The sequence below is a fragment of the Trichoderma asperellum genome, chromosome 2 (assembly GCF_020647865.1).
Source record: "Trichoderma asperellum chromosome 2, complete sequence".
Lineage (NCBI taxonomy): Eukaryota > Fungi > Ascomycota > Sordariomycetes > Hypocreales > Hypocreaceae > Trichoderma > Trichoderma asperellum.
Window position 1 is genome coordinate 525,887 of NC_089416.1, and position 13,245 is coordinate 539,131.

A 13,245-nucleotide genomic window follows, 5' to 3' on the forward strand; every position below is an offset into this window, starting at 1 on the left:
ATGAGCAATCATGTTACAAGCCGGTGCAGCGCGTCCGGTTTGTGCAGATTCACGCCGAAAGATGGAGAAGCGCCAGAAGTGCCGTTGGGGGAAGAAGGGATGATGATGCGCATATTGGGGGCCGTGAGGATTCAGGGTCCAGAATAAATCACCAAAGTGGAAAACGGATGATGCTCGACGCAGCACAGTCACACACAAAATGAAAGTGTAAAATCCTTTATGGTTTGTTGAAATACGCAATGGACGCGGACTGCGACTGCGCATGCCAAAGTAAAATGCTGGAATTCCACATTAAATCCATATTAAATCAAGTCGCATCGAGTCTCGCCGAGCGCAACTCGCAACTAAGTTGCGCCTCAAATTCTCTTACACGCAGCAGCATTACGTCGAAAGCCTTAGCTCAGCGGTTTCAAGCGTGCTCCGTGTCACAGTCGCAGCAAGACAGCGCTGCGGCCCGCACAGAGTCGCGTTGGTGCCTCAGGCGCCCACGGCCACAGCGGACCCAAATCTACGCACGTAGTCCCACGCATACGCAAGCACCAAGCAGCCGGAGCCTTATAGTAGGATCGCCAACCCCCCGAAGCAGCCCGTCAATTTCATGCGGCCCTCGAACAACTTTTCCAAGCTCGCTCTGCTTTTCGCCGCCCGCCCCTCGCACTGTGCCCTCTCGCGCCCACGCCGCATCTGCACCGTGCGACGGCCCCAGCCCCGGCGCAAGGCTACGCGACCATCCGACGCGGTCTGAGCGCTGCATGCACCGTGCGAATCGCCCGCGCTCCTTTTCGTGCCGCTGCGCACTGCGTACTGTATGAGCGGCGTTCTGCGCACCACCATCGCCCACCATTTACTTGCACCTTGCCTTACCTTTCACTACCTCCACAGCCTAATCTGATGTCCATCGCGACATTTGTCCCCACGGCCCAGCGCGAGAGCTGACCGGACGACCCACGACCGCAACCTGTTATTCTTGCCTGTGCCGCTGAGCGTCGTCGAGCCGTGCCGTTGTCGAAGAGAATCGCCGACGCTGTTCGCCTCAGCAATCCTCTCTTACTTTACAGGCCCGCCAGTGCTGCGCTGCAGTTCCCGCGCTGCCGGTGCGCTTACAGCAAAACCGCTAAGGCAACCTCACTGTAGCGTGCACTACATCCCCCAGGACAGAGGCAGCTCTGTTCTTTTTCCTCCTCTCCTCCATCTCGACTGCTTCGTCGGGCACTCGAGCCACATCCAGCTGCCATTTGCCGCATCCACGCTGCTCCGCGACTCAGGCGGGCATTTTTCTCCAGGCCGCCAGCACCGAGCGCCGCCGTCGCCGCTTACATACATCGCCACACTTAGCTGTCTGTCGTCGACGAGCGCGTCGCCCCAGCAGCCTCTGCTTCCACGCCTAGATTCGCACCTTTGCGCGGTTCGCGACCAGCCTGTACAGAACCTCGAAACTCTCCCGCTCTCGTGTTGGGATAGGCTTCCTGTTTAGGGTTCCGCCTCGTCTTGCCCACGTCGGCCAGCCCTGTAGCGCTTTTCGCGTGGCGGCACCCAAGTGGCTGACCAGGGAAACCCTCTCTCTGGCTATAATTCTTCGCTTGGGGCCTTAAGTGCTCTTCGCATATTTGTATATTCTCAATCCCGCCTCCCACCCATCCACATTCACAATGAATGCCCAACCCGGAATGGCCAACATGACGCCCATGGGCGGCCCTGTTGGTGGCGCACCGATGCCCATGATGAATAATAACGCTATGAACCCCCAAATGGCTGTTGCCGGCGCAGGGCGACAGATGCAGGACCAGCGCAGCACGCTTAACACATACATTTACGAATATTTTCTCAGACATCAGATGTACGACTGTGCCCGCTCTCTGCTGGCCAGCGACCAACAGGTCAACGTTAACAAGGAAGCTGGTGGTCGTCGCGAAAACGGCAATGCCATGAACGGCGTCGACGATCCCATGGATACTGATTCGAAGGACGACGGCGACTCCAAATTGCCAGACGATCTGCCTCCTCCCAAGCTACCGATGCCAGCTTCGGATACATCATTCCTCTACGAGTGGTTTTGCGTGTTCTGGGATATCTACACTGCCCCACGCGCCAAAGCTGGGAATCATATGGTGAACCAATATGTTCAGCACACTCAGGTACGAAATACAGAAGCTGAACCCCTCTTCTTTCTTTCTTTTTCTTTTTTTTTTTCTTTCTTTTTCTCTTTTCTCCCTTTCTGCTCCTGCCCATTGATACTGTTGACTAACTCGATTTCAAGCAGCAACAGCGAATGAAGCAGTCTCAGCAACAAGAGATGCTGCGTCAAATGCGCCCTGAATTATCGGCGCAACAGCAGTATCAGGCTCAATTTATGAGAAACATACAGAACAACAACATGACCATGGCTATGAAGCAGCAGCAAAATAACCTTGCTCGAGCTGCCATGGCCAACAATCAAAATCCTCAAATGCAGATGCTTCAGGCAAAGCAGAATCCAATGCAAAGGGATCCTTCCGGCATGGACGCCAACCGTGATCGGCCATCGTCGCCTGCGTCGGGGGAAAATGCGCCATCTCCCTCAAAACGTCCACGAATTGACGGCGCTCCTTTCAACGCTAACCAGCCTGGTGCCATGATCAACGGCGGTCGCCCTGGCCAAAACATGCCTGGCCAACAGATGGCTGTTGCCGGCAACGTCGCCAATGCCCAGCAGGTACTGGCCGCCAACGGCATCAACCCTAACCAGCTCAACCCCCAGCAGATGCAAAACTTTGCCAACACGCCACCCGCAGCCCAACAAAAGTCTATCGCAACCTACTCGCACAACCTCCAGCAGCATCATGGCAACCAAATGGGCAATAAGCAGATGGCCGGCGTCGTGCCCCAGAATCAGAGCTCACCCATGATGGCCCAGGGTGGCCCCGATGGCAATGCTCTCAATGCCTTTTATAACCCTAATATGGACGGCCCCAATGCCATGCGACCAGGAGGCCAATCCCAGCCGACAGGCAGCAATCATGCTCTGCAGGACTACCAGATGCAGCTGATGCTGCTTGAGCAGCAGAACAAGAAACGCCTGATGATGGCTCGCCAGGAGCAGAGCGACATGGGCGGAATACCCAGGGAGAACCAGGCGGGAGCAGCCGGACCCAATGGACAGCCTTTCCCAGACACATCACCGCAGGCCATGAGATCCGGCACTTCTCCCAACCCTGCTGAGCAGATGAAGCGTGGCACTCCCCAGATGAACAACTCTGGCATCCCCTCACCTGTTCCCGATGGCGGACAGTCCCGCGAGTCTCCCAACCCCGCCATGAACTTCCTGGGCAACCATGTTGATGTCAGCATGGCACCTCATTTCTACAAGGGAGGAGCAGACGGGAACATGGCCGCCGCACAGGCCCAAATGAACGGCATGCGGCCGCCCAGTTCACATCCTGGCCAGCCGTTCAATGGCCCGATGAACGCACAGATGATGGCCGCTAGGCAGCAGGGCGTCCCAGGCAACCCCCAGCAATGGCAGCAAGGCATGAACGGCCAGATGGTGCCGCAGCAGGGTATGCCACAGCAGGGTCAGCCAGTCCAGGGGACTCCCCAGCAGCGATCTATGCCTCCTCCATCAGCGCCGGCAGCAGGCAACACAAACAACAGGACGACTGCATCCCCCCAGCAGGCGGCGGCAGCACCTCCTACGCCCAGCCAGAGCAATAAGGCGGCGCCAAAGAAGAAGGACTCTAAGAGTGCCAAAGACAAGGTAAGTCTACTCTGCATTGGTTTTCGCCTCGCCCCCTCCTTTCCCCCCCTTTTTTTGCAATCTGACAGATCTTATAGCGAACTGCTGCACAGAAGAAGAACCAAAATAACAACAACGCCGCTGCTTCTACCGCGGAGAATGGCGCAGAGCCCGAGACCGCAGCACCGGCAACTCCCATCACTCCCGTTGTCGCTCCTGGAGGCTTCAAGGCCGGCCAAGCTGGCGGGCCCGCGCCAAATGCATCTGCACCGACGGTTACCACCGGCGTGCCAGCTCCCGTTGCTGCGGCCAGTGCGCCGGTACCTCAACCAGCTGCTCCCGTGCCACAACCTGCCCATAATGACCTGGTTCAGGGTGGCTCATTAGGAATGGATAACAACTTCGCAATGGTACGTTTCTTCCCTCTACCTCATCGCGTTTGACATGTGGTAGCCTCGACTCTCAAGAGACTAACGCTAATGATTCAGCAGGATTTCGGTGGAATTGAATTGAACAACCCTCTTGGCACCACTGACGTCCTCAACGATTTCGATTTCGACTCCTTCTTGAATGATGGAGATGGTGGCAATGAGCCATTTGACTTCAATGGATCATACCCAGGGATGGAAGGCGGAGAGATTGGCGCAGAGTAGAGCGGTTCCTCTCTCCTGTTCAGTGTTTAAGCTGGGTTGGCTGTTTTTTACTATATCTTTTTCTATCATTGTTTGTCTTCCTGGGTAGTCTCTCTAATCTGGCATCATTCGACAAGGCGTTAGAGTGGATTATCTATATCATGGTCATGTGGCGATCCGGTTTTTTTCCCAGGGTCTCATACTCTTGATGGTTTGAAACGGGAAAAAAAAAAGAGAGCGAGAGAGAGAGAGAGAGAGAGAAAGAGATGATGTCCCTGTGGATTGTGTTTTTATTGTTTTTGACAACGCTTTCTTCCCTTTTTTGGCTGTTCACTCTTGATTCTTCGTCTTTTATTTTTTTCCGCTCGGCTCTTTGACTTTTTTTTTTGGTTTTGCTCCCTCCTTTTTTCTAAAAGGTAGTTTGGTTTTTTTTTAAACTACACTACACACGTCATTTTCCCTTGCTGATTGATGAAGACGCGGGTTGGTGGAACAAACAAACCCGCTCCTCACCCCCTTTTTTTTTCTTATTTCTTGTAAAAATGGTTTTTTTTTTTTTTTTCCTCCTTTTGCTGGCTTTTGACGTTTTCGATAATGGATTTCTCTCTTGTTTTTTTTTTTTTTCTTGTTTTTTTCTTCCTTTTCAGTTGTTTCACATACCATATAAGCCACAGTTGTAAAAGATCAGATTAATGTTACTATGTGTATTGTTGATATAAAAACACACTGCCAGTGACATTGCATGCTGCCGTACGCGTTTAACCTAAAAGTATAATGTACTTTCATAACGCTGCTCCCCTGCAAACAACATATAGGTTGTCTTATCATACAGCAGCATCTATCACCAACCAATGTGTGCACGTGGGTAAGTATTCTAACAGGGCCGCCCAACACACAATGATTTACTCACGCCTACTGCAGATTGTACACGAAGCTGACTTTTGGGTCATAACGGTCGTGGGTATAAGTTTCTAGTAGTATATGTACAGTGAATAAAATAGGTAAAAACCATCCTTCGTTTAGAAGGGAAGAGACATTTCATCATGATATAATCGCCATCACCAAAAAGAACGCCATCTACCATCTTTTTTTTTCTCTTTTTTTTTTTCTCTTTTTATCTCTATCCAGATTTTGAACTTCCCACTCTTAAATATGTTCTTTTTATATACCGGGAATTGTCCAAACGCCATCGCTCTAGGCCGTCGCATAGACAGCAACGTACTGGACTTCAAACATGTTGCCCCAGCCGGGCAGAGTAGCTTCATTCGGGTCACCCTAATAATGACGAGTTAGCTTCATGCTGTCAGAACAGAGAAAGGAAGAAGAGATGCTTACGGGCCATGTTCCTCCAACGGCCAAGTTGAGGATAACAAACATGGGGGAGTGCGCCAGAGTGGCCCAGATACCCTCGTCGCCCATCTGAGCTCCCGTAAGAGTGTGGAAGAGCTTGCCATCCATGAACCACTGGATAGTCTCCGTCTGCCAGTTGTTGGATGTACGGTCGATCTTGAGGGACCAAGTGTGGAACTCGTCGTCTTGCGGTATGGCAATGCTCTCGCCCAAGCCCGAGGGCTCGTTGCAAGCACCACCACCAACGTGGTCGCAGTGGGCGGTACCGTAGCCCGTCAGCTGGCCATTGATCTGCTCGAAGATGTCGAGCTCTCCGCAGAGAGGCCAGGGAGTGCCGGTGCGCATGGACTCGCCGAGCATCCAGAAGGCTGGCCACATGCCCTGCTTCTGGTCAAGGGCGCTGTTGCCGCCACGGAGAGCAGCCTGGACTTGCATGACTTTTCCGGGGACCGGGGCCCAGGACTGGACAGACTCGATACGGGATGAGGTCCACTCCCCAGTAGGAGACTGCTGCGGGACGAGTTGGAGAGTTTGGCCACCAGAGAGCTGCATGTTGGAGCCGGACTGGGTGTAAGTCTCGAGCTCCTGGTTGTTGTGGATGTCAGTGATGACGTTCCATTGGGTCAGGTCGACCATGGCGCCCTGGTCACCAACAAAGGTCTCTTGCCAGACCATGTTCATGCCGGGCACATTGGGGGCGAGAGTGGCTCTGGCAGAGAGGGCCAGAGAGAAAAAGGCGAGGGACTGAAAGAGCATCATGTTGGGTGGATATATAAGGATTGTGTGTTTTTTCGGTTGCACAGCAAAAACGTAAAAGACGGCCTGTTCTCGGTTGAAAAGGATGGAAGGGATCTCAGACGAAATCTTGAGATGAGTCGCTGATGGCTCTTGGAGCTGAACTGAACTGAACTGAACTGAGGGAATGAGTCGCAAACTAGCTGGACAAAGGATTGATGTCTTGTCTGCTAAACAGGAAGAAGGGAGTGAAAACAAGGAGTGCGCAGAAAATCGACCAGCGAAAGGAAGGGAATCGGCCACAGGCCTGTTGAGAATGAAAGTTGGAGTTGGAGAAGAGAAAAAAGAGGAAGAAAAAAGGGTATCAAAAGCAACCGAAGAACGAGGTGCGTGGCGGAAGAGAAAGGGAAGGAAAGGGGGTTGACAAGAGATGGTGGCAACCGCGGAGCCTTTTGTATGTACAGCAAAGTCGCATCAAGGGCTACGAGGCTGGGGCAGAACTGGACGCTACAAACTGCTACTGCTTCTTCTGCTACTGCTACCGCTTCTACTGGAACCACATGCTCGAGTCCATCCATGGCTGCAACAGGCCCAGATACGCGGGATCCATGCACTCCCTCCACCAGCGCTTTGCCGTGTATACATGCATGTGCAGTCACGTATGCAGCCAATAAAGCAAAAGCGAGAAGAAGAAAAAAGGTACCAGGCACCGCTCCACCGCAACACGGGCTCCCAGGCGCCATCTTTGCAACGCCGTCAGCTTAGAGGACCGCGGAATCGAACGTTGGCTCAGCCATGCCGGGCCTGAGAGTCGTGCAGTGGAGTGACGAGGGGGCAAAAACCGCGCTGTTAGGCTCCGGACCCCTGTCCCCTTAAGCGCGGCATAGGCTCAGGGCCAGGCACCATGCAGTGCAGTGCCAGACGAGCCGTGCGCGCGCCTCCAGGGCAGGATGGAGGGTGGGATTTCGGCAAAGTTTTGAAACATGAAACCGACCGGGATGCGGGCGAGTGGTGAGCGAGACAGTGGGGGGTGAAACATTTTCCGCTGGTGCATGTATTAATAGAGCGGTAGGTTGCTGCTATTGGTACCTAGTCCAAATTTATTTTTCATTTCATGCGATGAGGCGCGGATTGGCTGAGGATGCCGAGGTGGTGAGGCATCGTGGTGGTGGTGGTGATGGCGGCGAGGACGACTAGCCAAGAGTTTACGCCGAGCCTGATGCTGGAGCGGGCGTCTGCACAGAGGATATGCCAAGGTGTAAATAGACGCAGAGTATAGATGGATGGACTGCCTGCAGCGCTTGGACGAGAAAACAAAATGCCTCGCTCGGGGTTGGATATGGGGAAGTTGGTCCATGGGCGATCGGCGGCTTCGTGCTCAGAATCCAGAAGCGATCTGCCAATATATCACAAACAATGGCCCCCGTCCTCATCTCATCCCGCTGTCTCTTCTCCCCATCTCCGGAGCAGATCTCTCCAACTAGTAGCAGTAAAGATGTCAAAAAGACCCTGCTACAGTACATACTATATTATACTGCACACATACTAGCACTACTGAAATCCCCGGCTCATGCCCATCCATCTCAATCTCATGTAAACTGGAAAGCACATGCAAAATACTACTACTACTAACCTAGTGGAGAGTTGTAAACAGCAAACACACATCTAGCACATGTGAACAAACCACCCACCTGTGCCCAACAATATTGCCTCATCTCCATAACCCCCAATCGGATCTCTTTCCTACCAAAGATAAGACGTGACAACGAAAAAGAAGAAAAGAGACAATGAGCATAAAAAATTTCCATCAACCCTTGCATGCATGCCAACGTGCATGAGGCTAGCAAATGCAAAGGGGACACGCCGTCGTTACGGGTTTGGCTCGCCCGCAGCGCAAGTCCAGCCAATCACCGACCCAATGTGCCTGGTTGACTCGCGCGTTCAGGAGGCGGTGGCCATTTTCAGTCTGGTTTTGCTTTGTTGTTGTTCTTTGCCCAATACTAGACTACCTACATGTTCTCTGATGAGGGAGAGAAGAGCTTAGGAACTATTGATTTTATTTTACTGTTTTTGGGATTCTATCTTCTTCTAGCGGCTGTAGCTATAGTTTGTTTTGTTTTTTACTTTTTTTATAGAGTCTTATACATGAGATGGTTATCTTGTAGTCTGGCAGCTAGACAGGGGCAAAATGTTTGTTTGGTGCAGCAAACACAAACTCTGATAACATGCCCAATACTACCATGCACTCCCATCACTCTCACTTATCGCAAAGCGCAAACTCAGTTCTATCCATCTGACCTGCTGCATAGGTAGTCTGGCATACACATTTTCACGTATTTGTCATGGCAGCATCGCCGTCGCCGACACCAATGCCGCTCCCTAGAGAATCCCCAAGCCTCCTCCCCAGCTGCACAATCGTCTTCTCATAGATGCGCGCAGCATCCAGGTGCATCTCATCCTCGTCTATGTCCCACGCAGAGTTGCCGCCAGCATTGTAGCTTTCCGCCCTTTCCGTCTCTTGGCCGTCATCTCCATCAGTCTCATCATCATCCTCATCCTCATCATCCTCCTCCTCTTCTTCTTGTTCGCCACTGCTCATGACTTCAACCATCAACACCCTCGTCTGCTCAACAAGACTCCGGCATCGCACCATGTCAGTCGTGGTCATGCCCGCCCGCAGGCCATTTTCAAATCCCGGAAGCGTCTCGTTAGTTTCAATGTCTTGGCCTGAGAGTAAGCTGGCAAAGCAGTGGTCAAGCTTGTGTAGTAGATCAAATGACGCCTTGGACGATGGCGGAAACGACCTGACGTATTGCGTGAAGTCGCTTGCCATCTTGAGCAGGAACGGTATTTGTAAACCCGCTATAGTACGTATGCACCATATTAGCGTTTATGTGATATTCTTATTCAAGTAGTAGTAGAACATGGAGGATGGTTGTAAAGTAAACTCACGCGTGCCCGATTTCCACAAAACATTCACAATCCCATCGAGCTCTTTGCAGACTTCACCAAAGCTCTTGAATCCGACAACCGCATCTCCAGGATCCGGATTCCCAAACTTCTTCACATAGCGGCGGGAAATATAGAGCATTCTGTCCTCTACATATCTCCTTACCATGTCCTCCTTGTTGGATCCAGGCTGTAGTGCATTGTTCCTCGGATGCGGCAGACTAGACGCAGCCCGTGAAGACGCTGATGATGGGGCAGGCGAAGGAAGACCGCCTTGAGAGCGGATGAAGCCGCCCGGTAGCTGTGAAGATGCGGCCATGGGCGCTGCAGAGGCTCTTCATGCAAGAGTCCAAGAGATCTGTGTAATAAAGCCCTTTGCAGCGATGCGAATCTGCTTCGCCCAGATATTCCAATGACGATATGACAGCCAGCTCAGATAAGCGGGGGCGGGGTGCTTGTTATTGCTTGTGAAATCAAGATACCCTGTAGAGAGGTCAAGGAATCCCAAGGCAAGTCAAAGTCTCCGTCATGCAATGAATGCAGCAGTCTAGAGGAATTATGAGAAGAAAGTTGTAGGGTTTGCTTTTTTATTTGATACTTGAAATGAACTTATGTCATGCAGTCTTTATGTTGTGCGCCACAAATAACTACTAGGTAGAAGCCTAGGAAAAAGAAGGCGGCGGGACCAAATCTTGTAAAGACGCCTCAACCTTAAGATAAATGTAAAAGAGAAAATAATGAGCAATTAAAATTAAAATGTAGTGTGTATTTTTATGGCTCTTTTTATAGATACACACAGCCTCTTTTACTTGGTTTCTTTACATGTACAGCCGAAGCTGGTAAACTCGTGCTGATTGGAATCTCCCTCGGCATTCTGGGTACGTGTAAATTTAGGTGCACTTTCGATTCAGTGATTCCTGACTTTCTTACACAATGAAGGATTTTATCAAGCCCTCTCTCTAACTGCCTTTGTATCAAATTAAGTCCTGCAAGACACTCTAGAGTACTTGAACAGACGCAAGATGTGTGGCATGAAAAGCCAGCAAAAAAAACTGAGCAAGCTCTTTTCCCTCCATCAGAGGCACAAGCTATCTGCCAGATGAAACAACGGCAAAAAGAATGATTCCGCCCGGGCTCGAACCGGGGACCTTTTCGGTGGCGTTAAACGATGTTAACGAAATGTCATAACCAACTAGACCACGGAACCAGATATGGTAGATGTCTTACTCGAGCGATATTTCGGTATATGATAACGTTGATAACGGCCAGTCATGTGACTCACGGCGATGGCGGGGCGCTTCTGAATTTTTGACGGCCCCCAGTGACGTTCGCATCCCGCAGACTTCGAGTGGAATATCGAGCAATTATAGCCGTCGCTTTCCTTATTCCTTGCTTCGCTTGACCCGCCTCCGATTCCAGCGATATCTCCAGACAATTCATCATGCCTCCCAAGAGACTATACGGAGAAAAGGGCCGCCGCGCCCCCAAGGGCTTCGTCTCCTCCACCTACGATGCCTTGACCTCTGCTGAGAACGCCGCTTTCGTTCGAAGCATTGCCATCTTTGGAGTTCGTACTCGGAATTTGGCTAATCACAGAGCCATAGAGCGCAAAGGCTAACAATCTGTAAAACAGGCTGCCGTCACTTTCCTCTCCAGCTCCTGGGGCGAGATTCTCCTCCCGCCGTACGACTCTCCCGAGACGACTTACCAGAGTGAAGCGCTTACTAACAGCTCATTTCATGTAGTCAATAATCGACAGGCACTCGGCCTGTACTCCAGCACGACTTAATTTGATCAACAATTCGATATCCCCAAGCAGGAAAGGAAATGGGTCGTTGTACATTAGAAGGATTGATTGTATGCTATGATGCGAGATCTGCACGGTTTATGCCACATGCAATATAGACTTACCAGGCGACTTTGGATGGACGGCGCAGCTTGAAAATGGCTTGGCCGGAAGTTTTTGGCTCGATAATGAAAAAAGAAAAGAAAGAAAGAGAACGGCGCTCTCCATTTTGGAATATTTCTTGCGACTTCATACCATGTGCATGCTGTGCTGCTTTTGTGACGACTTGTCGGAAACCTTGTCGCATGTGAAAACCAAGCGCTTTTTCGGAAACTAGCCTGGAAAGAGCTGATCATATTACCAGTCTTGCTTGCTCTATCTTGTACTTCTTGGTGGCAGAGTTCTGACGAGAATAGGAAGCCACAGCTGCTCTCAGTAGCATTGGACTGACCATTGGTAGCTCGACGGAAACACCCGCTTCAGGCGCGGCCTCATTGCCAACAATTGCTTTGGATGTATTGCCCGGACAGCCATAGTATTTTATCCAACTTTCCAAGAAAAAAAAGTTACTCGCTATCTGCCTTTCAGCAACCACTCACTTTTCTTTCTACCTTTATTACCTCTCTCCTCACGCCCTCGTTTTGTCCTTTCATACTTGATAGGGTGATATTGACCTAACGACTGAATTTTTTTGTCTTCAAGGTAGCTGGCTGACGGCGGAATGTCTGCTGTAAGTTCTCGGCGTACACCTCTGCTTGAGGGGGGATTGGCACGGCTGGTATCCAAATTCGAGAACTTGGGAGCTTCGTCAAAATCCAATCGCAACGATGGAGCGACCTACGGTGGCCTAGATCGTGCTTTCGTTGATTCAGGTCCATCAAAAGTTCCATTGATACATGATAAAGCAAAAGATGACGCCGAAACAATGAAAGTGGCGACACCGCCATCTCCAGCCCCCATCAGCTCATCTCCGGCCAAGTATAATGGCACAGCTCAATCAGGACCTGCCGTTAAGGATATACATATTACAGACACTGCAACTCCATCATTAAAACCGAGAAGACCACTGGTGCGCAGCGGCTCGGTTGTGGCGGAGATGAGGAGATTGTTTGAGCGAGGGTCTGGTGAGAATACCGCTTCTAGTGGGTAGCCTAATCTACAACATCCCGTTACAAACCGGCGCATATATATACGCATTTTGCATTTCCACCATGAGTACACAGAATGTGAGCTAATGCCTTGTTGAACATCACGCCAGCTACCTATGAACCTCAACGCGTTGCTTCACCTACTACGACCAATGGGCGTAACGACCTTAAGACACCCTTTGATGTGAATAGCCGCGCCAATGAATTGTCAAAAACAGGAATACTACCAACAAAGGCCGGGGATCTAGAGAAACTAGACCAACAAGAAGAGAAAGACGCTGTTCCAGACCTGATACCCTTCCATCATCATCACGTTGAGCATTCCGAATGTCTGCCGCGACCACTTGCCTCCCCTGATCGCTCTTCTCGGCGCTTAAATGAGAACAATATCGGTATCGAAAGTAAAGCAAGCATCTGGCAAAGAGGAACTGAGACCAGGTTCAAGTTGCAGGGCGGCGCATTTCTACACAAGACCCCATCTCCCCTCAAAAATATGATTGTTACAGGAATAGGGGCTTGGTATCCAAAGACTTGCAATACATCACCTGAAGAGGTCCCGCGCTCTGAAAGCGAAATCATGACAAGTCATCAAACAGATGCTTTAAACTCCTCTCTTTCACAGAGAGACGGAACTGAGCGTGATTTGACAGAGCACTCACAGCCCTATGTCCCTCTATCCCACCCACGCCAAGACACCGTATCGTCATCAACCACTCATGCTACTAGCGACCCTAAGGAACTACATCACATCAAGAGTCCATCGTTGAAAACCTCCAGATCAGTTCCCTCTCATCAGTCGAAAGTCTCTAGCCTTCGGAAAAAGTTTGACAGCTCGTTGCCTTCGTCAGTCTCGATGCCGTCATTCTAGAAGAAGCACCTACGAACACACGCAGCAGACGCAGCCGACAACAAGCAGCCACTTGTGCAAAATGA

At 51.0% G+C, this 13,245-nt stretch overlaps 6 protein-coding genes and 1 non-coding gene across 7 annotated transcripts; 4 read left to right on the plus strand and 3 right to left on the minus strand.

Annotated features, from left to right (window-relative positions):
* Positions 1–239: 239 nt before the first annotated feature.
* On the plus strand, positions 240–892 carry TrAFT101_002489 (uncharacterized protein; the record flags this gene model as incomplete). The annotated part of the gene is made up of 3 exons (XM_066126618.1): positions 240–270; positions 587–806; positions 883–892. The coding sequence occupies 3 exons, from the start codon at positions 240–242 to the stop codon at positions 890–892; spliced, it is 261 nt and encodes an 86-aa protein (XP_065982722.1).
* Positions 614–4,668, plus strand: TrAFT101_002490 (uncharacterized protein). Its single transcript, XM_066126619.1, has 4 exons — positions 614–2,135; positions 2,261–3,733; positions 3,826–4,122; positions 4,204–4,668. The coding sequence occupies exons 1-4, from the start codon at positions 1,650–1,652 to the stop codon at positions 4,363–4,365; spliced, it is 2,418 nt and encodes an 805-aa protein (XP_065982723.1). The 5' UTR covers positions 614–1,649; the 3' UTR covers positions 4,366–4,668.
* A 583-nt stretch (positions 4,669–5,251) lies between these two features.
* TrAFT101_002491 (uncharacterized protein) lies at positions 5,252–6,837 on the minus strand. Its single transcript, XM_024899498.2, has 2 exons — positions 5,680–6,837; positions 5,252–5,619 (listed from the first exon to the last, which is right to left on the minus strand). The coding sequence occupies exons 1-2, from the start codon at positions 6,451–6,453 to the stop codon at positions 5,539–5,541; spliced, it is 855 nt and encodes a 284-aa protein (XP_024763602.2). The 5' UTR covers positions 6,454–6,837; the 3' UTR covers positions 5,252–5,538.
* A 1,672-nt stretch (positions 6,838–8,509) lies between these two features.
* TrAFT101_002492 (uncharacterized protein) lies at positions 8,510–9,960 on the minus strand. Its single transcript, XM_024910907.2, has 2 exons — positions 9,382–9,960; positions 8,510–9,291 (listed from the first exon to the last, which is right to left on the minus strand). The coding sequence occupies exons 1-2, from the start codon at positions 9,695–9,697 to the stop codon at positions 8,759–8,761; spliced, it is 849 nt and encodes a 282-aa protein (XP_024763604.2). The 5' UTR covers positions 9,698–9,960; the 3' UTR covers positions 8,510–8,758.
* Positions 9,961–10,498: 538 nt separating this feature from the next.
* TrAFT101_002493 lies at positions 10,499–10,585 on the minus strand. The gene has a single exon. It is a non-coding gene; the product is annotated as a tRNA-Val (tRNA).
* Positions 10,586–10,819: 234 nt separating this feature from the next.
* TrAFT101_002494 (uncharacterized protein) lies at positions 10,820–11,167 on the plus strand (the record flags this gene model as incomplete). Its single annotated transcript, XM_066126620.1, has 2 exons — positions 10,820–10,945; positions 11,012–11,167. The coding sequence occupies 2 exons, from the start codon at positions 10,820–10,822 to the stop codon at positions 11,165–11,167; spliced, it is 282 nt and encodes a 93-aa protein (XP_065982724.1).
* Positions 11,168–12,089: 922 nt separating this feature from the next.
* TrAFT101_002495 (uncharacterized protein) lies at positions 12,090–13,180 on the plus strand (the record flags this gene model as incomplete). Its single annotated transcript, XM_066126621.1, has 2 exons — positions 12,090–12,288; positions 12,423–13,180. 2 exons carry the CDS (start codon positions 12,090–12,092, stop codon positions 13,178–13,180), a joined length of 957 nt encoding a protein of 318 aa, XP_065982725.1.
* Between the last annotated feature and the right edge of the window lie 65 nt (positions 13,181–13,245).

Excerpts from the sequence above, each read along its gene's own strand:
- TrAFT101_002490 (XM_066126619.1), top strand. The coding sequence starts at position 1,650 with ATGAATGCCCAACCCGGAATGGCCAACATGACGCCCATGGGCGGCCCT. Across the intron at positions 2,136-2,260 it reads AATATGTTCAGCACACTCAG|CAACAGCGAATGAAGCAGTC; the intron begins GTACGAAATACA and ends GATTTCAAGCAG. Across the intron at positions 3,734-3,825 it reads CTAAGAGTGCCAAAGACAAG|AAGAAGAACCAAAATAACAA; the intron begins GTAAGTCTACTC and ends ACTGCTGCACAG.
- TrAFT101_002491 (XM_024899498.2), bottom strand. The coding sequence starts at position 6,453 with ATGATGCTCTTTCAGTCCCTCGCCTTTTTCTCTCTGGCCCTCTCTGCC. Across the intron at positions 5,620-5,679 it reads CCGTTGGAGGAACATGGCCC|GGTGACCCGAATGAAGCTAC; the intron begins GTAAGCATCTCT and ends CGTCATTATTAG.
- TrAFT101_002492 (XM_024910907.2), bottom strand. The coding sequence starts at position 9,697 with ATGGCCGCATCTTCACAGCTACCGGGCGGCTTCATCCGCTCTCAAGGC. Across the intron at positions 9,292-9,381 it reads TTTGTGGAAATCGGGCACGC|CGGGTTTACAAATACCGTTC; the intron begins GTGAGTTTACTT and ends TACGTACTATAG.